This window comes from Rhinopithecus bieti, unplaced genomic scaffold, assembly GCF_001698545.2.
Source record: "Rhinopithecus bieti isolate Rb0 unplaced genomic scaffold, ASM169854v2 scaffold_16773, whole genome shotgun sequence".
NCBI lineage: Eukaryota > Metazoa > Chordata > Mammalia > Primates > Cercopithecidae > Rhinopithecus > Rhinopithecus bieti.
In genome coordinates this window covers 1482596-1507884 of record NW_016808848.1, presented here as the reverse complement: position 1 = coordinate 1507884, position 25289 = coordinate 1482596, and the positions used below count along the sequence as shown (strand labels likewise).

The following is a 25289-nucleotide window of genomic DNA, read 5'->3' as shown; positions in this document are numbered from 1 at the left end:
ACAGCAGGACATGAAACCTCATCAGTATTTCTAATTTCACCCTGGCCTTGTGATTTTGCTCTGCCCTTCTGCCCTTGTGACCTTTTATTGCCATTTGAAGCACGTGATCTCTGTGACCCAGTCCCTATTCGTACACCCCTCCCTTTTTGAAATTCCTAATAAAAACTTGCTGGTTTTGTGGCTCAGGTGGGCATCACGGAAACTGCTGACATATGCTGTCACCCCTGGAGACTCAGCTGTAAAATTTCTCTCTTTTGTACTCTTTCTCTTTATTTCTCAGATCAGCCAACACTTAGGGAAAATAGAAAAAAAACTACGTTGAAATATTGGGGGCTGGTTCCCCTGATAATGCCTGAGTGTCTAGGAGGAAAATGGTTTCATGGGCTGAACCTGGGGTCAGTCTAGGGACTTGGTGCCCTGCATCCCAGCTGCTCTAGCTGTGGCTGATAGGGGCCAATGTAGAACTCAGGCCATGGTTCCATAGGGTGCAAGCCCCAAGCCTTGGCAGCTTCCAGGTGGTGTTGAGCCTGTGAGTGCACAGAAGTCAAGAATCAGGGTTTGGGAACCTCTGCCTAGATTTCAGAGGATGTATGGAAACACCTGGATGCCCAGGCAAAAGTTTGCTGCAGGGGCAGGGCCTTCATGGAGAACCTCTGCTAGGGCAGTGCGGAAGGGAAACGTGGGGTCAGAGCCCCAACACAGAGTTCCCCCTGAGGCACCACCTAGTGGAGCTATGAGAAGAGGGCCACGGTCCTCCAGATCCCAGAACGGCAGATCCATTGACAGCTTGTACCGTGCACCAAAAAGCTGCAGACACTCAACCCCAGCCTGTGAAAGTAGTCAGGAGGGAGGCTATGTCCTACAAAGCCACAGAAGCAGAGTTGCCCAATATCATGGGAACCGACCTCCTGCATAAGCATGACCCGGATGTGAGACATGGAGTCAAAGGAGATCATTTTGGAGCTTTAAAATTTGACTGCCCCGCTGGATTTAGGACTTGCATGGCACCTGTGGCCCCTTTGTTTTGGCCAATTTCTCCCATTTGGAATGGCTGTACTTACTCATTGCCTGTGCCCCCATCGTATGTAGGAAGTAACTAACTTGCTTTTAACAGGCTCATAGGCGGAAGGGATTTGCTTTGTCTCAGATGAGACTTCAGACTGTGGACTTTTGAGTTAATGCTGAAATAAGACTTTAGAGACTGTTGGGAAGGCATAATTGGTTTTTAAATGTAAGGACATGATATTTGGGAGGGGCCAGGGGTAGAATGATATGGTTTGATTGCGCCCCCACCCAAATCTCATCTTAAATTAAACTCTCACAATTCCCATGTGTCATGGGAGGACTCCAGTGGGAGGCAATTGATCATGGGGATGAGTCTTTCCTGTGCTGTTCTTGTGATAGTTAAGTCTCACAAGATCTGATGGTTTTAAGAACAGGAGTTTCCCTGCACAAGCTCTCTCTCTTTGCCTGCTGCCATCTAGCTAAGATGTGACTTGCTCCTCCTTGCCTTCCACCATGATCGTCAGGTCTCCCCTGCCATGTGGAACTGTAAGTCCATTAAACCTCTTTCTTTTGTAAATTGCCCAGTCTTGGATATGCCTTTATCAGCAGTATGAAAACAGACTAATACAAAACCCTTTTTTAAGCTCTGACATTACACAGGGTAGAGGAATAATTAATGTCTCCGTGTCTTCCCACTTGTTTTTGAAAATGATGTAATTTTCTTTCTTTACCTCTTCTCCCTAGAGAACATATAGAATGGTCTCCAAGAAACACTGCAAACAGGCTGGATGCAGAGGCTCATGCCTGTAATCCCAGCACTTTGGGAGCCAAGGTGGGCAGATCACCTGAGGTCAGGAATTCAAGACTAGTCTGGCCAACATGGTGAAACCCTGTCTCTACTAAAAATACAAATTAGTTGGGTGTGGTGGTGCGTGCCTGTAATCCCAGCTACTCGGGAGGCTGAGGCAGGAGAATCACTTGAACCTGAGAGGCAGAGGTTGCAGTGAGCCAAGATCACACCACTGCACTCCAGCCTGGGTGACAGAGCAAGACTCTGTCTCAAAAACAAAAAACAAAAAACAAAAAAAAAACACAAAACCTCGCAAACAATGTCAACTGACGGGGTATATGCTGTTGCACAGGCTACGGTCTGTGGCTACATATAGTATGTATGTTATTGGCCTAACTTAGGCCTCTAGAATTCTGTGCCTTAAGGATCTAGCTGTTGCCAGTAGTTAAGATCCTGACAGAATGGGTAAAGTGCAGGCTAGGTAATACACACTAAAAAGTAACAACTCTGAGGTATGGTGCCCAGCCTCCAACATGATCCCTGATGACCCCGCCTCCTGGTATTCAGACCCTTGTGTAGTTCTCTTCTACACTGTACTGAGGTTAGTCTATGTGACCAACAGCATCAATAAAAAGTGATGGTATGGCAATTCTAAGATTAGGTCATAAAAGATTGTGGTTTCTGTTTTGGTGTCTTTGTCTCTCACAAATCACATGCCACGTCATGAGAGCACTCAGGCAGCCTATGAAGAGACCCCCATAGAGAGGAATGGAGGCCTCTGACTAAAAGCCACTGAAAAAACAAGCCTGCCACCAACCACATGAGCAAACCTGGAAACAGATATACTGGCCCCAGTCAAGCAATGAGATGACTGCAACTTCATGACAGACTCTGAGCTAGTACCACCAACTATCCTGCGGCTGGATACCTGACCCTCAAAAACTGAAATATTGTTTGTTGTTTTAAGCTGAATTTGTTACATAGCAATAATACAGAGGGTTTGGATCTAGAATTAGAAGAGAGGGAGGAGAGATAACAGAATAGTAAGTCTGAGCCTTCTTAGTAAAAAGATAAACTTTTATACCTTCCTGATGGCATTAAAGCATTCAGAAGAAGTTCAATCACATTCACTATACTCTATTTAATTATGTAACTAAAGAGGTATCTAATGCAGTCTGAAAGACTCCAGGAAAAAAAAAAAAAGGTTAAATCAAAGAAAGTTTAGATGCTTTAAAATGTAAGCTACATTTACCTGCTTTCTGAAAATTCACTATGTGCAATGCTACATTCCCCAATAAACCTAATAAATGATGCATTTTTCTGGATACGTACATTTGAAATCATACAGATAATGATATCTAGCTTAAAATAAACCCCCCCTTTTTTTGCTTAGTTTTCCTGTCCTATTTATTTAAAATAAGTTTAAAGCATGGCACAGTTTACAAGTGAAATACACAGATCTTAAGTGTAAAGTTTGATCATTTTTGACACAGGTACACCTGTGTAATCCACACCACTATCAAAACCAGAACATTTCCAAGACCTCAAAAAATCTCTTGTGTATTCCCAAACTCTCTGCCAGAACCCTTCTATCATCATATATTAGTTTTGCCTTCAAGTACATGAAATCAGAAAATATGTATTGTGCTGTCTGGCTATTTTCACTCAGCATAAGGATTTTCTCTTTCACCCATAGATGTTCTTGAATATTAGCGGTTCACAGCACTTTATTGTCGTGCAGTATTCTTACATGACTATACCAGTTTATTCATTCTCCTGTTGATGGATATTTGCAGTTGTTCCCAGTTTTTGTTATTATGAATAAAACTGGTATGAGCATTCTTGTACAAGGCTTTCTGTGGACATGTTTTTATTGCTGTTGGTATTATATCCAGGAGGGGGCCACAGGAACGATGCATGTTTAAGAAACCGGCGAACACTTTTCCAAAGTGGTTGTGCCATATTACATTCCCACCAGCAGTGACTGGGCGTTCCAGTTGTTCCACACCCTCATTCACATTTGACAGAGTTGGTCTTTCTCACTTCAGCCATTTTAATGAGTGAATTGTAGTATCTCATTGTGGTTGGAAAAATACTTTAAATCAAACCGAAATACAGAATGAAAATCTTACCTTATCAGCTCATCAGGGTTAAAGCAGCTTATATCAGGGAGCCAAGCAGACACTTCATGACTATGTGGAAGGCACTCTTTTAGAGGATTCTTTTCATCTGCAGACGAAAGACTCTTTGAGGCGCTCGATGTCACAGCCAGTTGCTTTAAAATAGAAGCTGTCTGGTGATAAATTTCATCAGTATGTTGTGTTGCCACATGTCTATGGATGCTGGTTTGGTCTGTGAACAGTTGCTGACAGCATTTCCACAATTTTTCTTTACATTCAAAACTCCTTTTTGTCGGAACTTCTTTGGTTTTGACAAAAAGGGCAAAGGCCTGCAATTAGATTTCAAACACTAACACTGTTAAATAACCTTAGGTTTATGGCTAATAGAAGTTTCACTGAGATTCCTTATATTATCTTTCCACAGGGGCTTCCAGTTTTATGTTCCATTATGTTATACAATTATCTGAGGAGTAACACTTCTCTTATTAGTAAGCTTTAGAAGAGACTATTAGAGAAATTAAAACTAGGCTTTATATTGAGGAAGTTAAGTAACTCTCAGCATAATTTTATTCTCAGGATATAAGACTCTAAGTTACACTGGAATATACATAATACAGTTTGGTCTAAAATATTACAAATAACACTATCAGCTATCTTCGAAAGGAATACAGAAAGTAAATTATGAAGTATGCTTACCATGGAATATTAAGCAGTCAGTTTTAAGTTATATGGAAAAATATTTATGATATAATATTAAGTGAAAAAAACTGGATAAAATTTGCTTATGTAATGTAATCTCAACCACACTAAAAGTACATTGAAAAGACTGGGAAGAAACGTACCAAAATGTCTTCTTTCTTGGAAAATAATATTACTGTTTTTATAAAAATTATTTATGCTTATTGTAAAACAAACAGAAAATTCTCTTAACCAGTTACCAACTGATGAACATTTAGATTGTTTCTAATATTTGCAATTAAAAGCAATGTTGAATGAGCATTCATTCCATGCATCCGTCTTCCTACATCTTTAACCACCTACTTACAATATCGAAAATAAAAATCAAGGGGTCAAAGAGCATTAAATTTTAATCTGTAATAGTGACTTCCAGGAAAAACGTACCAATTTATACTCTAATCAGAAAAGTATGTGGGTGCCATTTTATCCACAGCCTCACTGAGTTCTACCAGTATCATCAATATTTTTAATGCTGGTCCAAATAAAAGGCAAAAGAAATGCTACCCCCCCCTTTTTTTTTTTTTAATATCTTTGATTAGTAGTAATGCTGAATACTTTTCCTGCTTATTCTATTTGTTTATTTCTGGCTTGTCTGTTCACATCTGTTGCCTATTTTTCCATTATGGCATTTATCTTCTTACTGAGATGGATGTGTTTTTAGTGATCTTTTGTTGATCACAGTTACCAACTTTTTTCTTCACTTGTCATTTGGTTTTCAACTTTATGGTTTTTTTTTTTTTAACCTGTGGGGTGGGGAATGAAAACTAATCCATCTGTCTAGGATTCACCCTCCTCAAGTACTCCACCATGGCTATTCCAGGGCCACACCTTGCCTATGATTACCCTTTGCCTGGGATGGAATTAACATCGCTGGTTAATGTCCCTGACCAGACTTGACCTTGAGCTGGACAGCAACCTTGATAAGCTACTTCCAAATGTATCCGCATTAACCACACATATATGATCATGAAACATTCATAGGAATTCTACCTTTTTCTTTGCAAATGAGTATTTCTTTTTTGTAATGCCATCTAATTCTGCTTTGAGACTGCTGCTGGGATTAATAAGACTCGTATATTTTAAATCCAGGTCAGAAAATCTTAAAATGCAGGTCTCCAGGTCATCTCCTTGGTCTGGTGAAGTAGAAGAAGGCATCTGGTTGGTTGCAACAGTGAAGCAGATATTCCTTTCAGTTAAATATCTCCTAGAATATAAATAAGAAAGAAGCAGCCATGCTAGTCTTTGATTACTTCTTGAAGAAGATATGAAGCTAATCAATCATGCAAATTAGCATGGGCAAAGTAGTCCAAGCTAAGCATTCATTTACTTACTAAATCAATAGTATTTACTTAGCAACGACTCTAAGTCAAGCACTATTCTACGCATCAAGAATATAGCAGTAAACAAAAGCAAAAGTTTCTGTCTGCCTAGAGTTTACATTCCAGTGGGGTGAAGTAAACAAGTGGATAAATTGATTTTTTATTTTTAAAGTCAGATGGTGAAAAGGTTATAAAGAATGACCAGCAGGGTAGGGAGGCAGTGATGGAGGAGCCCTTCAAACACAGAGAGTAGGAAAAGCTTTTCTGCAGCAATAGCATTTGGGCAGAAACCTGAATTAGGGAGCGAGCCATGCAGACATTAGGGTACATAATACCAGAAAAGCACCAGGTACAACCCAAATCAATCAAGCTGTGTGCCAGTACCTTCAGTTATAAACGTTTTCTTCTTTTTGCCCCCTAATTTCAGAGCTATGCAAATTTCCTTCCTTAAAAGAAATAGTTCCCAGGAGAGCCCCACCGTAATGAGCCAGAAGAAATGTCAAAATCCCTACTGTGGCCAAATCCTGTCAAAACGGACACACTACAACCATCATACTGCATTGGTTCTTTTGTAAAGCAAAGGTTACAGGTGACAAGCACTAAGAGGCACACTGAGAAAAGGCATTGGCTTTGGTTTGTGCTGTAGCAGTTTGCCAAGCATGTGAACACGGGCAAGCTACTTCTGAGTTCTAAATCTCTCTTGTGGAAACTGTGCATTGTAGTATCTACATTACAGTACTGTACTGTGGACTGGAAAGAAATATTAATACATAGTGTCTGCCATATACCAGGGTTCAATGAATGGTAATATTAGTAATATTTTAATTTAATGCTGTATTTTAAATTTAACATTAACATTTTCTTTAAAAATTAGCTGTGACAGATTATATTTTCCAAAAATGGCTGCAGCAGTATTTCTGGTCCATTCCCCTAAGCCTAGGCAGGCTTGTTAACTGCTCCCAAAAATAAAATGTGATGGAAGCAATGCTGTATGACTGAGGTCGGGTCCTCAAAAGGAGATGCCAGCACTAGCTCTCATTCTGAGATGCTCAGGCTGAGGAGACCAACCACTGTGCTGTGAGTAAGCCAATCCAACCCATACAGAGACCACACACAGAGAACCAGGTGGAGAGGAACGGAGGAGGCCTCCAGCTGACAGCCAGCATCAACCACTAGACCCTTCAGATTCCAGATTGGTCTCTGAGCTGAGAGCAGAGACAAGGTGTCCCTGTTGTGCCCTGTCCAAATTCCTGCCCCACAGCATAACAACCGGTTATTTCATATTACTAGTGAAATGGCAAAGTTAGTTTCTTGAAGACAATATTGAAGGAGGCAGCCAGACGTGGACACTCAAGGTTGTAAAAATAGTAACATGCAAAGAGGTCCTACGCTCCACAAGAAGGAGCAGAAAAAGCACCCCTAAGAATGAGAAAAAAGAATGTGGGAGACACTGGTGACAAACTTTGACAATTCACAACTCTGTCTACAAGGTACCTCAACCAGGAGAAGGCAACGAGCAGCAGTTTAGGTCTGGCGGAACACACACTGCTTGTTAACAATGCTGGATGGGATTGATGGAGACTACACACACACAGACACACGCAATACCAACTTCCTTATGAAGGACCTTTGTTCCTTGGATTCATAAATTAAGATGTCACTTGCACCACATAAAATGCATCTGAATCAGCTAAGTGGTGCTTCCATGGGGCTCAAAATGAGCTTTGTTCTAAGGGTAAGGTAAGGTAATACAGATTTATTAACCCAAATTCTCCTGTATTTGAAAAATAAGTGGAAGAGACTGTGTGAAGAAACACTACCTTCTTTGGTTTCTCTTTCCTTTCTCATGAAAATCTCTTTCATTTAAAGTCCCACTGAAAAAAGTATATCTCTAACTCTACACAAACCTATAAGCTTCCCAGGCAGAAGAAAAATAAGTAGAAGAATCTTATTTAACACACTTCCTCCATGCTCAAAGCTGTTTTATTGTAAAGGTAGAAAAAGAACATATATCATTTCCAAATTAAAATTCATTCAGCAAATATTTATGGAGGGTCTTCTAGGTTCCAGGCATCGTTCTAGAAACAGAGAACTTACTCACTTATAAGGGCAGTGCATGTGGGAGGTAACATTGTAGAAAGGAATTACTATCCAATCCGATTCCACCTCCAGCATCTTTCCCAATCTCCCTCTATATGACCTGATGTGGTCTGTCCCAGCATTTATGCTTTCCACTGCTTTGTTTCCCTTACTTTTTCATCTCCTTCTCTCCCCATATGCTTACTATGTGTAGCAAGACTGAGCTCAAGTGTTACCTTTCACTTATGTCTTGTCTGCTACCCCGTGTCACTGCTTCCTTTGAAGGCCTGAAAAACTTAGTTTCTCTATACTCTAGGCTCATCTCTGACTATGCTCCCCATTCCCCATCACATATCCTACTCTGGCCACACTGGACCATGCCCAGTTCTACAAATGAGCCCTGTTCTTTCCTGACTCAAGGTCTCCACACCTGAGTGTAGCACGCCTTTCCCACCACCCCAAAATGATCTCCTCAGACTCTGCATCTTTTTTCAGTCTGTTTATTTTCATTTACGTATATACTCTGAACTATTATTATTTGTGGCACCTCTACTATGTGCCGGGCCCATGGAACAGTCCTGGGAATGCAGCTATGAATGAAACAGTTGAAGTCCCTGCTCTCTTGGAGCTTATATTCTGGTAAGGAGAGACATTAAGTAAGTAAAAAAAAAAAAAAAGAAAAGAAAATACCCGCTAGGGATAAGGGTCCCTGCTTCTCAGTTTCCTTTGCTGGCTCTTCCTTATTACCCCAACCTCTAAATGTTGAACTACTCTATATCTATACTTACCCCACAGGTGATCTCATCTACTTTCAAGGACTTAAAACTATATTTGCCTCAAAATAATTGGGTGAGAGGAGGTAATATCAATGAAACCAGAATATTCATGAATTAAGAATTACTGAAGTTGATGATGAGTACATGGGGACACATCATAAATTTTCCCTACTTCTGTAAATATTTGAAAATTACATGAAAAAAGAAAAAAGGGAAACATAAAGGAAATTTCTGTTTAGAATACTATACAATAAATGACTCCAAATTCTTATCTTCAACCTAGGCCTTTCTCCCAAACTACAAATTCACATACCCCACTGTGTGTGAAGCTAGCTAGCTTCAGCTTCAAATATAACTGTTCAAAACCAAACTCTGGTCTTCCCCAGTCTTCCTTATCTGAGTAAAAGACAATTTCATTCTTCCTGTTATTCAGACAAAAAAAACTTTTGGGATGATTCCTGACTCCTTATTTTCTCACACTATCATTCACTTGTTCAGAAAATCCTATTTTTTTTTTTTTTTTTTACTTGAGACAGGTCTTGTTCAGTCACCAGGTTGAAGTGCAGTGGCATGATCTCAGCTCACTGCAACCTCCGCCTCACGGGTTCAAGCTGTTCTTCTGTCTCAGCCTCCTGAGTAGCAGCTGGGAGTACAGCTCGGACTCCCAAAGTGCTAGGATTACAGGCGTGAGCCACCACGCCTGGTCAGCTTTGCTTTTGAAGTACAATCCAATCAGATCACTTTGCAACATCATCTTCACTACCACCCTAGTTCAAGCTACTATCATTTGCAGCTTGAATTATTGCAACAGCAGAACTATCTTCCTCCTTTGGGAGCCAGACAGGTAACTATTAAAAAATAAGTCAGACTGGCCCCGCACAGTGGCTAATGCCTGTAATCTCAGCACTTTGGGAGGCCAGGAGTTCAAGACCAGCCTGGTCAACACGGTGAAACCCCATCTCTACTAAAAATACACAAATTAGCCTGGTGTGGTAGTGCATGTCTTTAATTGCAGCTAATTGGGTGGCTGAGACACAAGAATTGCCTGAACCTAGGAGGTGGAGGTTACAATGAGCCAAGAGTGTGCCACTGCACTCCAGCGTGGGCAACAGAGTGAGACTCTGTCTCAAAGAAAAAAAAGAAAAAATTCATACTCCAATGACTTCTCAATTTACTTGGATAATGTTCAAAGTCCTTACAGAGCACTTTCTCCCTACCCTCTGATCTCATCTACTACTCTCCCATTGCTCACTACCTATGATGGCACTATTTGGGGCTATTCCTGAATGGATCGTTAGAATATATCAGCGCCACCAGAGCAGGGGTTTTCCTTTGTTCACCTCGACATCCTCAGCATTCAGAACTCTGCCTGGCACCTAGGAGGTGCTAAATGCTAATAAATACAGTATTTGCTGAATGAAATAAAACAGCAATTGGGTAACCAAAGAAGGCCTAACTAAGGACCTGATATTTGAGCTGAGACCTAAGTGACCAAGAGCCAGTCACGCAGATTTAGAACCAGAGATCTTCAGGTAAAGGAAATAGTATAAGTTCCTAAAACAAGAACAAGCTTGACTTATTGTAAGAACAGAAAGAGTGGCTGGAGTACAGTGAGGAGAGGTAGAACTCCACAGGCCATGGTATGGAGTGTGCAATGGAAAGTCGAAGAAGACTTTTTTTTTTTTGAGACGGAGTCTCGCTCTGTCGCCCAGGCTGGAGTGCAGCGGCCAGATCTCAGCTCACTGCAAACTCCGCCTCCCGGGTTCACGCCATTCTCCTGCCTCAGCCTCCCGAGTAGCTGGGACTACAGGCGCCCGCCATCTCGCCCGGCTAGTTTTTTGTATTTTTTAGTAGAGACGGGGTTTCACCGTGTAGGCCAGGATGGTCTCGATCTCCTGACCTCGTGATCCACCCGTCTCGGCCTCCCAAAGTGCTGGGATTACAGGCTTGAGCCACCGCGCCCGGCCAGACTTTTTTTTTAAGACACGGTCTCACTTTGTCGCCCAGGCTGGAGTGCAGTGGTGTGATCACGGCTCACCGTATTCTCGACCTCCTGGGTTCAAGGGATCCTCCCATCTCTGCCCCCAACCCTCCCCTCGAGTAACTGGGACTACAGGAGCCAAACACTAGGCCCGGCTAATTTTTTTTTTTCTTTTCCTGTAAAGACAGTGTTCGCCTCGTTGTCCAGGTGGGTCTTGAACTTCTAGGCTCAAGCGGATCCGCCCGCGTTGGCCTCCCAAAGTGTTGGGATTATAGGCGTTAGCTACCCCGCCCGGCCGTCATAGGAGACTTTTAAACAAAGTAGTAACACGATCTGATTCAGGATTTGTGTTGAAAGCAGAGCAGGCAGGGTTTACAGATAATTGTTATGTAAAAAGTGAGGGAAAAGAGCTAAGAAAGACTCTCTAAATTTTTGGATTAAGCAGCCGATGGATGACGTCATTTACTGAAATGGGTAAGACTGAAAGAGAATTAGGCCGGGAGAGTGAAATTTCAGATGGCCATGGACAAAGCAGATAAGCCAGTATGGTACTCATAAAGACATCAGGGGAGAGGACGGTCACACACAAGCATACAGGTACCCAATAACCCTTGATTACTAAAACAATCATTTGTTCCTTCTTAAGCAAACAACTTAGGGAAAATGACGGCCAGCCGGCAAGCCGGGAGCAGCACGCTCGCGTCAGGGCCGGCCTTTCCATCCCAGGGAGAGGCACGTGCGGCACCGCCTCCCGCCCAGGCCCCACCCCGCTTGCCGAGGTTGGCCCAACCTCTCCGCCCACTTTTCCCAAGGCGGCAAAAGCCGGAAAGTGGGAGTAGACGAGCACATACCCGCCAGTCCTGATCCTTTCTTAGGTCTCTCTTCCCTGCACTGTTTCCACCTAGCAATTGTCACTGCTCACCGCCCTGGAGCCTATTCCCCTGCCGCGTGTTTGGGTAGAAAAGCTCGCTCGTGACGTCACCAGGCTCCGGAAGTCTCCTGGACGTCGGCGCAAGGGCCGCCGGGAAAACCATTGAGAGGCCGCCGGGAAAACCATTGAGAGGCCCCCGGGAAAACCATTGAGAAGCCCCGGAGGACCGGCCTGAGCGGAGGCGGGGACTAGAGCGGCAGCCGGCACCACCCGCCTTCAGGCGTACGACGACCGCGGTTCGGGGTCTCTGACTGGCCGAAACGGCGGCACTTTCTGCGTGGCCCCGGAAGGACACAGGGCGGAAGGCGGGAGAAAGAAGCAGCCGGCAGGCGGGGGCAGCCTGAGGGGGCGGTTGCGTGTGTGCCCAACGCCTGTAGCCCACTGAGCTTCCTCACGCCGGCTCTCGCAGCGCCGAGCCCACCCGGCGGCCTCTCCTGCGCTTCCGGGAGCCGTGGCGAGCGAGTGCGCCTGCGTGCCGGCCCATCCGCGCGCCTCGCAGCTGTCCTTGCGCCGGCCAGCGGCCGGACAGTTTCCTCCGCGCTTACCGCCTGGGCTCCGCTGCGCACCGGAGGGCAGCATGTCGCGGCGGCGGCACAGCGACGAGAACGACGGTGAGTACCTGCAGCCCGGCCGCGGAGGCCGCTCCCGGTTGGCAACCGAGGCTCGGCGTCTTTGGGTGTCCATGGAAGAGACTGGAAGCTCTTCTCCCCGGGAACGTGCGGGGAGCCTCGGAGGGAAAGGGGAATACAGTGGCGGTGTGACCGGGCGGCTTCTAGAAAGCAACTTTTTCTCTCCCGCCCCAGTTCTTTGAGTCAAGGGCCGATCCTCGGGAAAGGAGGCCTGGTGAACCCCATGGGTAGACCCTTGGTCTCTGAGGACGCTTCAGAATTTGGTCCTTAGCGCCACCGAGCAGGGAAGCACACCTGTGTCTGTGCTGCCGCCTCTTAGGGACCCACTGATCCCAGTGTCTCGTTTTAACCTTCAAAGCTGCACCTGAGAAGGGCTCGGAAGAATTCACTGAAGGAAAGAACTGAGAGATCTCATGAGTTGCAGTCTGAACTCTGTTCCGGTAGTAGTCATCCGTTGATTTCCCTTATTTCGAGCTGCAGAGAAAGAATATTGTCTTACCCACGCCCAAGAGGTCCCTAATAAACAAACACAGGTTACTGCAGATTTTGAACTGGCCGTAAGCGCATTTCCCTCGTGTGAGAGAGTGCTAGAAAACTAACTTCAGGCCTCAGCGAGTTAGAACAGGGGTTCCCATCTCCATTTGGATGATGGTGCTCGTGGAGATCATAGTGTTGTCTTCATAAAGACGGAATAATTCTAGTTTTAACAACAAAAAAATGCTTATATTATACATAAGCCTTACAATCGGTCAAAAACACAAATCCACACACCAAAAAAATGAAACTTAGAGTAATTCTTTTAACGTTTTAGTGTATTGTTTTTTGAAGAGAGTGTATAGTAGTGGTTAAGAGGTGAGACTTTGGAACCAGAGGGTTTAGGTTCAAAGCCAGACCCTACCATTTACTTGGTGATCTTTTATAGGTTATGTAATCTCCTTAAACTTTAGTGTGTAATATAGACGTAATGATACTTACATCTTCTGGTTTTTGTGAAAGTTAAATGAGGTAATACACATCAGCAACGATGATGTTTTAATCATTTGCCAGCGCTTAAGAGGCGGTAAACGTTAGCAGGTGCTGTCAATGTAAGAAAAGAAACCATAACAGACATTTTAAATTGAGTAAGTTTTATCCACTGACGTTTGTCTCTCCTTGAGTGTTGTGGCAGTTGAGGTGGAGGCAGAATCGCATGCATTTAGTTTTAATAGTGAAACACCAGATTTCTACGAAGGCATGGTTTGAGAGGATATTCTAGTCCAGCTTTCTCGTCTGACACCTAAGGGTTTAGAGACTGAGCATAACACGAGAGACAGCTGTCAGTTCCCAAACACCAGCAATAGCAAATCCAGTCCAGGGCTCTCTTCACTACCCAGGTATAAGTTAAATAACTGTGCTGCATGCTTTGATATCTAACACAAGAGGCTTCTTGTGTAACCTCTGGGCAAGGCACAGAAAATACAATTCCCTCCCCTTTTTTTTTTGAGACGGAGTGTCACTCTTGTCAGGCTGGAGTGCAGTGGCGCGATCTCGGCTTGCTGCAACCTCTGCCTCTCAGGCTCAAGTGATCCTGCCATCTCAACCTCCTGAGTAACTGGGACCACAGGCGCAGGCCACCACGCCCGGCTAATTTTTTTTTTTTCCTGTATTTTTTGTAGAGACGGGGTTTCGCCGCGTTGCCCAGGCTGGTCTCGAACTTCTGAGCTCAGGCGATCCACCCGCGTCGGCCCCCCAAAGTGCCGGGATGACAGATGTGAGCTACTGCGCCCGCAGTATAATATAAGAAAATATATATATATTTTCTTATATATAAGAAAAAATACAAGAAAATATAAGAAAAAATATAATTTTCTTATGCTTTGTAATTGACTAATCAAAACTAATATACTTCTCAAGTCATTACTTGGGGGTTAGAGAACTTGAGTGTTTTGTTCTTTCCAATTTCTTTGTTGTCCTTATGCTTTCATTTTCTCACTTATAGGTAATCCCTAAAGAGAGAGGAAATGTCATTGTAGGGCATCCTAGAGAATTGGAATGCAAATATGTAGAAAAATAACTTTTGCTTTGGTTATTGGGAGACTTACATAACTTTCTTGGAGTTGGCTTCTTTTTAACACCAGCTTGCAGCCAAATCACTGTCCATTTGGGTCTTGCTGCAGGAACCTCAGAGTAAATAAGACAAGTAAAACAAGGCCTTCATTAAGCAAAGGTTTTTATGGTTGGTATTTTAGTATGGGAGAGGCAGATACAGTTCATGTTTGATAATACAGCAAATCTGAAATTTTTGTAAATTGCCACAATTTGGATAACGATCAGCTGGAGTTTACCCTACACAGTGATCTGAATCAGATTATTTTGGATGCTTTCCTTTTAGTTAAACATCTATTTTTTTAAAAATGAGAACTCTTAGAAGCTTAAGGATTTTAGAAGGCTATTTTAAAATAGGCTAGGAATTATTACAGTCAGAAATAAATAGGTACATCTGAGCATTTCTGGACAGTTGTCAGCTGTTGTCAGTCTCTGCCCTGACTTTCCATATGCTTGACACTCTCTCTCTCTCTCTATAAAATACTATAATAGANCTCAGAATTATTTGTTGTGAACTATGTCTGAGACCGTGCATTACTGTTCTTATATCTATCTACTTTATAATCCTTTCACTCTCTTTCCCCTAAAATGTGCTGATAAAGCTAGCATTAAGTAAATGTTACTAGTTACTATAATCAAAGAAATGCTTCTACGTAGGCATCTTCCCTTTCTATTCTATGAAGACCCACATACATTATGTGTGTATATGAACACACGTATACATATGTGCACACACACATATTATTCATTTTTAGAAATGAGCCTAATCATATATAATATATTTATATATTATATACATTTATATTTATGTAAAATATATACTCTATAATATATATTTTACATATATGTAATCATAACGTGTATACTCTATATATAGAAGCAAGCATATGGAAAGTAATATATATAAAAAATCATTTATTCAACAAATACTTAACAGTGTCAAGCTCTGTCCTAATTACTTGCAATACAGCAGTGGACAATATAAAGATAGAGCCTCCCCTCTAGAGTAGAGAGAAGACAGTCAAGTAAAGTGTAGTGTATCATACAGTGACAGACGCTGTGGAGTGATAATTAGGTAAAGAGGGTAGAGATTTCTGTGAGGGAGAAGTTACTATTTTATGTAAGTTGGTTAGAGAAGGCCTCATTGTGAATGCCATTTGATCAGAGACTTGCCAGAGGTAAGGTAGCAGCCATATAGCTGTATGAGGAAAAGCAGTGGTCCAAACAAAGGGAACCATGGGCGCAAAAGCCTTAAGACTGTAGGGTTCCTGTCATGTTCACAGAACAGCAAGGAGGCCAGTGGTGCTGGAGCAGAGTGAGGGGGAAGTTGTAGGAGATAAGATTAGAGAGATAGCAGAGGGTCGCATCTTATAGGGAGATTATAAAATTAGACTTCTGTGTTGAGACTTGACTATCAAAGATTCAGGGAGGTAGGATTAGGAGGCTATACCAATGAAGTTCACGTAGTAGTCCATTTGTAAACAAGGAACAGGAAATGCTAAATGAAAAGTAATGTGTATGGATACTAGTCCAGTGCTGAATCTTAACTAATTGCTTAGACTTGCTTTAAAAATGTCTCCGAAGCTTTTTAGTTACTATGGGATATGCAGTCCATTGTTTGTTGTTTTAAGAAAGGATTTAGATTGTTCAAAATCTTAGCCAGAAACAGTACGAATACAATTTTGGGAATTTTGGCAATTTACAAAAATTTCAGATTTGCTGTATTAGCCCCATTTAAGCTTCTTAGAATTAGGTCCTTGTCTTTTAGACTGTGGCTGATATTTTTACTTAACTAAAGAAAAAAATGAATAGAAGTGAAAGGATTTGTTATTCTGGGAGAGTATAGTTTATTTCAGAAGTGATGATTGCCTCTGTTTTAAATCTGCAGGATCAAGGCATGTTATCTTTCTTTGAAGTTGTTCAATATCAAAATAGATGAGCCAAAAGAATGAAACAGTGTGCTTAAGGTTTAAAAATGTAATGTTCAAGTTGTTGGTTTTAGTTACTTTACTTTCTTATTTTACAAGGTTGGTTTTTGTTTTCCATTTTGTGGGTCTAAAATTTATTGTAAGGCTATAAGATGTACAGTGTGCCCATATAAAATTAGGATTGCCTTATAGAGGGGAAATTTATTTGTTTATTAAGATCCTTTCAGATGGATTTTATACCTGCTTCTCTATACTAGCCAAGTCTGTCCAAGTGAAGTGGTAATGTTATCTTTAATTTACATTTTAAATCTTTTACGTAGTTAAATTTTAATAAAAAATCTGTTCTTGGCTTGGGAACTACCATAGATATGTTTTCTTCAGGGTACATTGAGCTAATTCCCCAAATTGTATTCATATTGTTTTATTTCATTTCCCTGTTCCCTTACCCAGGTTCTCTTCTGAGTTCAATATCATGTTTCTGTTCGTAAGTTCAGATTGTGTCTGTAGTTTTCCCCCCTTCATATTCTCTCAACTATCAGGTGAGAGTGGAACATTTCTTACTTCTTAATACTTTCTGCCTCCTCCCATTCTCCAGACAAATCTTATCCTTTAATATAGCCAAAATGAACAGAGGGTTTGCAGTTCAGACATGTGACTATGTACATGTATTTTCTAGTTTTTTTTCTCAGAAATCATACCTTCTCTTCCTACAGCATTATTCTCCCCTTTTCAAGCTTATAAGAGGGCCTAAGAGGGTTGCTTTAAAGGCTGTGGTATGATTCTAAACTGGAACAAGCCACCTGGAAAGTTAAGTTAGGAAGACTGTAGAGGTGGAATAAAGGGTTGGCAAAATATATGAGCCAGAAAGAAGGGAACAGTGTGCTTAAGGTTTAAAAAACAACAACAAAAAATAACTGCTCTCATTCGGCTAGTTTTTCAGCATCGCCATCCTCCCAACCTCACTGAAATTTGGTTCTGAGGAGCTCTGCTTTCTAGAATATGGTTTCTTAACATCAGCACTATTGACATTCTTGGCCAGATTATTTGTTTTGGGAGATGCCCTATGCAACGTGGGATATTTAGCAGCATCCCTGGCCCCTACCCACTAGATGCCAGTTGCCTCCTCTAGTTGGGACTACTAAAAATGTCTCCAAGGATTGCCAGATGACCACTGGGGGCAAAATCTACACCCTGTTGAGAACTACTGCTCTAGAAGAAGGCTATTGAATGTCGTAGCTGGTGGCTTGTGTAAATATTACATCAATTGTGCTTTGTTTTTTCAATAAATGAATCTTGGAAATAAAAGACCTTTGTGTGAAAGTTGGTACTTTGGGTGGTAGAACCTTGATAGGTCCTGTGACTTAGGTTTGATACATACTTAAGAATCAAGGTCCCTGAACCTCTGTGCCACACATGTCTACAACTTTACACAGGCAGATATCGCCAGGAATCAGTACATCTCAGCTCTTACGCTACATGCATATTATACTTTTTGTGGCATTATCCCTTCAAAATTATAGTCAGTGGACATTCAGTCAGTTTATAATGGTAATTAATGGGTTGGGAAGTTGAAGCACAGAGTGTCTTATCCTGTAACCTTTGTAATACCCCCCTCAGATCCTATGTGGATAGTAATAGATTCGCTTTATTCAGCTTCAGTTCATGTGGTATCTGAAGATCATTTCAGTCATTCGATAGATTTAACATTCCAAGCTTAGACTAGCCAGGTGCTGTGTTTTATGAGAATCACCATACATCATTTCAAGCCAAGTGTTCCAGAGGCAAGTAAGTGATTATGAACTTTGTAAAAATAATTCCTTTGGCCATTCAAGTCTGAAGATTGAAGTTATATATAACTTACTACTGTGTAGCCCTATATCCAGCTGCCGATTTTCATTAATACAGATTCCCAGCACAGTTACAGACTCTTGCTTTCTTGCCCATATGCTGACCAAATAATTGAATCAATGGAAATCAAAAATTGAATTGTATTAGACTAGCCAAAAGTGTTTAGCAGCAGCATCAGGTTCCATACTTAACACTATTATTTTAATTTTTTTAAGCCTTATGTTAAACCACAAAAGGACTTAGGTGAGTGTGTTAAGGCTTTAAACAAAGTGATAAGAGATACAAACAGCAAGGGTCTTAATAGACAGGTGTTTGAGGTTAGTTTTTAGCACAGCTTCATTCAACTTGAATTGTTTAGCAATCAAAAGGACAGATGCTTGGTAATTTTAGAATGGTAGATTTAAAAAACATAGAGATTATTCAAATGATATGGTTTTTAAATAAATCAGTATCAGTAATTCAGTGAATAAAAGCTAATTAAAGCAGGAATTGTAAAACATGTCCTTTTTTCCACCAATGATTTGATATAGTGCTCAGGACTTTTCTTTGAATATGTATATACTGACTGTCATTCCCATTATTTAGGATAAACTATACCATCGTGCTGCATCATATGCAGAACTGAAATTGTTCATTGAAGACTTGAGATTAGAGCTTAGAAACATGTGAAGCAAGTGAGAAATCCTAATGTTTTATGCTCCTTTTTCCCATCTTTTGAAGCTTTCCTCTTTATAGCAGATAACAGCCTTTTTTTTTTCCCATCAAGTCTTTCCAAAGCATTCGACTTGGTTTTGCACCCTTATTTTGTCATTTACATAATAATTACATTATTAGACTAATGAATACTACTGGTACTAACAGGTTTCGGAACAAGCAACTGAGGATCAGTAAACAACTCAAGTTGAAAGAATGGAAGTAGCAGTACATGAGTATTCTAACTACTAGTGTTTAATGCGTTGTTGGCAGCTTTCCAGCTTGTCCACAGAAATGCACAGGGCTACTGATTGCTTAGCTCCATGGGCACTATTCACACAAAATTTAACATAAATAATGCCTCCTGGAGTTATTGTATATAGTGGCTCTGGGAATGGGAGGTGTTGGTTAATCTAGCTTAGTCTGAGAAATGGAGGGTCTGTGAAGAGCTTCTACTCTGTAAGAAAAATAGGGCCTGGTAGAAAACAGATTATAACCTGAAAAGGTTAAATAAAATTTGTGATAGCAGATTTAGCATGTAATGTTAATTTTTTATGTTGCTGAAATAGGTGGGCAGCCTCACAAAAGGAGAAAGACCTCTGATGCAAATGAAACTGAAGATCATTTGGAATCTTTAATATGCAAAGTAGGAGAAAAGGTATGTCACACAATAGGCACAGGCTGTGATGGGTTTAAAAGAATGTGGTTGACTGTGCTTTAATTTTTGCAGCTGAAAACTTGAACTACATTTTGGTAAAGCTGGTATTACCATGCATCTGTATCCCAAATTGAATCCATGTTGAAGCCCCTGGGATGCAGATAATTGATTATTATTAGTAATTTAGTAATTAATAATTTTCATAGAAGGTGAGCCTTAGAAGGGACCTAGAGTATAGCCCCTTAATTTATACATGAACTAAATCAGCCCTGAATACTTGAGGTAATTTGCCCAGAGTAACAGAGTGAATTAGTAAAAGAGGTAAAATGGAGCCCATGGTGTCCTCCCATTTCTAATACTTACCTGCTGTCATAGACTGCTTAGTTTTTAAATTTCACTCATCAACTTCTCATGGATTTCTAAAGAACAATAACTATCTGAATTGATTTATACTAAACCCATTATAGCTCTGTATGCATGTAAGACTATTTTCATGATCATGTGGAAATTATTTTAGTACACTAAAAGAGCAATTAAAAGGACAGATGATTGATTGGTAATGATTTTAAAATGATCGATTTTAAAATATATATTTACATTTAAATAAATTTTTAACAATAAATTTATATTGCTGAGTACTTGACAGATATTTAATGTGATGTCCTCTACAGAGTGCCTGCTCTTTGGAGAGCAACCTCGAAGGCTTGGCTGGTGTTTTGGAAGCTGATCTTCCTAACTACAAGAGCAAGATCTTAAGGCTTCTTTGTACAGTGTATGTATGCAAAAGATTTATGAATCCAGGTGATAATGTATTATCTACTCTTAAATGCTTTGGGAAATGTTTAAAATACATGTTTATGTTCTATATGTCCTTGGCTTTCCTTCTATGGGGAAATTTGTACAAATGAGCCAACCTTTGGCCCTTTAATGAACTCTTTTTCTTAGGGATAAAACTAAAATTGAGCATTTTCCTTGTGTGTTATTTCTTAGAACCTTAGAATCATTTTAGTTGACTTTTTATAGAGAGAGTACTGTCTCATTCAGATACATATTTTTAAGCATGTACATTTAAATGTATGATACTTAGATTTTAAAATTAGTAGTACCAAACAAATTTGGGAATTGGTAACTCAAGTAATAGCTCTTCTTGGAAGACTGAAGATGCTTTGGAAGCCACTATTAATAGGCATACTCTCTGAATAAATGAGAGTCTTTGTAGTTACATGAAATTGTAACATATCCATGAGGTGTTTTTAAATGATGAAGGTGACGTTTATCACTTCTCAGCCTTTTAGTTTAGATCAAGTGAAGGTAACTTTAAGAAACTACTAAGGAAATCTTCTGAAATCCTTTATTAAAATGGAGTAGTATTTATACTTAAACTGTTGGAAACCTTGTTTAAGGCTGAACTTGTATTGCTTCGAAGTATTCTTCTTTAATTTTTGGTTTTGGTAGGGTTTCAGGGAGTACAGTTACCATCAACACAGGTATTTTTTTGAAGACCTTAATTGTCCCTGATGTTCTGCTAGATACTTTAGGAAAACAAGTCAAAGAGAATCTCTTGCCCACTGAATGATTATGAGTTCTTACTTGCTTTTTGAGCTAATTGTAAAGGCTGCCTAAATTAGGAAAATTGCTTTTCTAAAGGTTCATTGTAATCCTTTCCCATACTTTTCAAATAACTTTAACAAAATCAACATACTTGGAGTAAGCAACTGACATGTAAACAAATCTTAACTATATCAGACTACATTTTTAAAAAATTCAATAATTAAGTTGGTAGGAACTTAGATGAAACCCGTTTTAATTGTGCATCTTTTCTAAGCAACTAGAATAGTGTTTCTCAAAGTAGAATTCTAGTTCCATGACATTTGGTTAGCTAAGTTTAGAAATTCTGAATGCCGCACCCCCCTTAATGATTCTGTATTAAAGAGGCTTGTTTCACCCAGGATTTCTGAGACGTTTTACCATGGAAACCATGTTCTGTGGAAATGCTGTTCAGTTCCACTAAACACACTTGAAGAAAAACTGTTTTAGCATTAGTTTTATTTATTTCAGTAAGATAACTTTACAATTAAATCATTTACTTAACTCTTGGATTAATTAATGAATTAAAATGAAAAATTACGGGACTGTGTTTGAAACATTTCTCAGTGACATGCTTTTCTGAAGTATTTTAAAGACATAGCTAAAAGTAATCCTGTTCCAAAGTTAATGGAATGATAAAAAGATTAATATAAAATTCAGCAACTTAACGCTATTGTTTTGGGGTTTTCTCGTTATACTGGGTTCTTAAATCAGTGCACGTCTGTTACCTGAGAAGTTGACAATTTATACAACATTAGTTGGACTGCTGAATGCCAGGAATTACAACTTCGGTGGAGAATTTGTAGAAGCCATGATTCGTCAACTTAAAGAGTCATTGAAAGCAAACAATTATAATGAAGCCGTATATTTGGTAAGTTTGTTTGTTGGTATGTTACGACTTACTGTTGGGATGGAGGGAAAAGGTGAGCTACAACCAAATAATTTAAAATGCTCCCCTGAAGCATTCTCATTCACTTTGATAGCTTCATAGGCCACCTTTATTTTGATGATACCCCCAAATCTGTAACTGTATCTCCATCCTTTCTCCTGAGCTCCAGTCCAGTATTCCAGATGCTAGCTGTATAGCCTTCAGATATCTTACCAGGAAGTACCTAAATTAATGCAGCATTCATACCTCCTTTTTTCTGCCCTTTCCCCAGCTCATGCAGTGGCCACTGTGTACTGAATAACCCATCTATAAAGCTGAGCTTTAATTTTTGTCTTCCCTTTGCCTTCTTGTACCATACGTGTTCCCAATCCCTGTCAATTCTGTCTCCCTAATTTCTCTCAAGTCTGTCCTTTCTTGGTCTCCAGGGCCTCTAGCATAGTCTATGCCTTCCTCCAGATGTTCTTAATAGCCTCTTAACTGATCTTTTTGCATCTAGATTCTGTTTTTCACTTTGTGTTCTACAGTGGCACCAGACTGGTCTTTCTGTAACTAGGCTCTGCACATGTTGGTTATTGGTTAAAAAACCCTTAGTTCCTTCCCATGACAGTGTGAGTGGTCTTAAAAGCCTGGTGCACAAGATGATTCCTTGGATTGCAGAAAGTGAATATTGAGAACTCTTATTTAAGTGGAAATGAAATTAAGCCTTACTAATAATACATAGATTAATGGTGATCCAGTGTATATCATAAATAAATATGTATGTGTTGAAGATGTGTGATCAAATTCTTTTTTACTGAGTATGCAATCAAAAAAGTTTGGACACCCATCAGGCTATAGGATTAAAGTCCAGACTCTTTAGCCTGACCCTTTATGGTTTCCCCAGTCTGTTTCTCTATTCTTGTCTCCCATACACTCTCCAGCAATATCAGAATAACTTGCAGATCCCAAAACACACCTCGTTTTTGAAGCTCTATGCCTATACTGCCCTCATTGCTCACTACTTGAGACTGTTGCTTATCCTTTATGACCTAGCCTAATTGTTACCTCGTTTGTGATGCTTTCCCCAACTTCCTTTGTCATTGTTCCCAGAAAACACTTAATTTGCCTTTTAGTGTGGGAGTCACTCATTTGTATTAAGATTGTGCTTATTCCACTAGAATGGGTCCCCTAACAGTTGACTTTTAGTAGTTTAGCAATAGCACACTAAGCACACCCAATAAATGTGTTCTGTAATTTCCATTTCTGTAATTCAGTAAAAAGTACAGTCAAACAGAAAAGAAGGTTATAGGTTGAAGTAGGTGGAATATTTTACAATCTGGATTGTTGATGTAGTATAGCATAGAAACCTATGAACTCACAGATTGCTGTCCTTTATATAGTTTTTGTTACAACTTCTCAATTCTGCCATGGTAGCACAAAAGCAACCATACACAATATGTAACTGAATGAGCATGGCTGCTGCAATAAAAGTTTACTTATGGACACTGAAACTAGAATTTCATGTAATTTGTATGTGTCATAAAATACTCTTTTTTTTTTTCAAGCATTTAAAAATGTAAAAACCATTCTTAGTTCCCAGCTATGCAAAAAACAGGTAGTAGGCTAGATCCAGCCCTTAGGCTATAGTTTTTCAGACCAATAGTTTAGGCTATAGAAGATTGCTTGTTTTGTAGTTATTATGAAGAACATTTAGATTTAATAGCAGAAATTGTTTGTCCCAACAGGTCCGTTTTTTATCTGATCTTGTGAATTGTCATGTGATTGCCGCCCCGTCAATGGTTGCCATGTTTGAAAATTTTGTAAGCGTAACTCAGGAAGAAGATGTGCCTCAGGTAAGAGAACCCCTCATGCTGAATCTTGAGGGGTTCTTGAGGGGTTACTGAATCCTGGTACTTCCATATAGTACCAGAAATCTTTCACTGATAATCCGTTAGCAATAAAGAAAAAATAACAGCAGACTATCACACTGTAAGTTCTTACTATCTAAAAATTAAGTTGACTGGCACACTGGTGGGTTCTCATAATATCTGTATGTTGGTTTAAATGATGCTGTCCAGTAAGATTAGAACTAATATATCTGGAAATGCTCTGTATAAACCAGATGTCTTAAATAGCTTCCATAGGATTTCATTCAAGAATAAATAAAATATGAATGAATATAATTAAAGCATATTTTAAACTTAACTTTTTAAAAATCCTTTAGGTGCGGCGAGATTGGTATGTGTATGCATTTCTGTCATCTTTGCCCTGGGTTGGAAAGGAGTTGTACGAAAAGAAAGATGCAGAGATGGACCGCATCTTTGCCAACACTGAAAGCTATCTTAAGTAAGGGCACAGCTCATAGTACTCTTTGTTGCTTAGGTAAAGGATATCTTATATCAGTGATATCATTTGAGTTTCTCAAAAATAAGCTGTAGAGTTCCTGAAGGTATTTTCTAGGTAATCCTGTTCTCCTGCTGTTTTAACTCACTGAGACCTCAAAGTAGTCAGATACGGTTTGCTTACTTTTGCCAGTGCAAAGGACAGTTGGTAATATAGCTTCTTTTAAGCTGCTTTTATATGTTTATAAAAGACATAAAACACCCTAGTGCAATAGTTCCTCAAATATTAGCGTGGATAAGAATTACCTGTGGTACTTAAAATGCTCAGACCCCAACCCCCAGACCTAATAAATTATACAGTTTGAGAGAGAGGTTTGGACATCTGTATTATTAACACATTTCACAAGTGGAGAGCCACTGCCCTAGCACATACAATGTGTTTGTTTCATGTAAATTAATCCTAAATCAAGCTCTTAAAACAGTGGTCCTTAACCTTCCATCCAGGCGGTACTTCTTAAGTAATATGACACATTTCAATTAAAATAGTTACATGTCTTCCCATTACCTATCTCTCCCAAGCCAATGTAAAAGCTTGGTTTATATTGTTAGATACAGTGATAATAAATAGGTCTTTTTAGTAAATTTATGCTTAACTATCCAGCAACATGGTAATGGTTATGTGGCCCTTAAGTTTTTACAGATTGATTTTGTTGTTAAATTTCACTTTCTCTTTTTTAAGTACTTTTTTTAGATAACTGTTAATAGCTACTTAGTTGATTATTAAGTAAAGTTAAAAGAAGCTTAAAAAATAAGAATCTTTTGGCCGGGTGCAGTGGCTCATGCCTGTAATCCCAGCACTTTGGGAGGCTGAGGCGGGTGGATCACCTGAGGTCGGGAGTTCGAGACCAGCCT

The 25289-nt window shown here is 40.1% G+C and overlaps 2 protein-coding genes across 3 annotated transcripts in view; one reads left to right on the top strand and one right to left on the bottom strand.

Moving 5' to 3' along the window:
• TSTD2 (thiosulfate sulfurtransferase like domain containing 2) overlaps nucleotides 1-12122 on the bottom strand; it is a 34093-nt gene extending 21971 nt beyond the window's left edge. Inside the window, exons 1-3 of the mRNA XM_017887561.1 lie at nucleotides 11660-12122; nucleotides 5644-5857; nucleotides 3928-4244 (exon numbers count right to left, since the gene is read on the bottom strand). Coding sequence (XP_017743050.1) covers nucleotides 3928-4244; nucleotides 5644-5808 — 482 coding nt within the window. The 5' untranslated portion in view covers nucleotides 5809-5857; nucleotides 11660-12122. The remainder of the gene's footprint in view (nucleotides 1-3927; nucleotides 4245-5643; nucleotides 5858-11659) is intronic.
• The window catches only part of NCBP1 (nuclear cap binding protein subunit 1), a 40596-nt gene continuing 27159 nt past the window's right edge, over nucleotides 11853-25289 (top strand). Inside the window, exons 1-6 of one of the 2 annotated variants that reach the window (XM_017887559.1) lie at nucleotides 11853-12350; nucleotides 19492-19580; nucleotides 20252-20352; nucleotides 21882-22038; nucleotides 23781-23888; nucleotides 24260-24381. In XM_017887559.1, coding sequence (XP_017743048.1) covers nucleotides 12317-12350; nucleotides 19492-19580; nucleotides 20252-20352; nucleotides 21882-22038; nucleotides 23781-23888; nucleotides 24260-24381 — 611 coding nt within the window. In that variant the 5' untranslated portion in view covers nucleotides 11853-12316. Of the gene's footprint in view, nucleotides 12351-19491; nucleotides 19581-20251; nucleotides 20382-21881; nucleotides 22039-23780; nucleotides 23889-24259; nucleotides 24382-25289 lie in introns of both variants that reach the window. The other variant, XM_017887560.1, reaches the window with a different exon arrangement.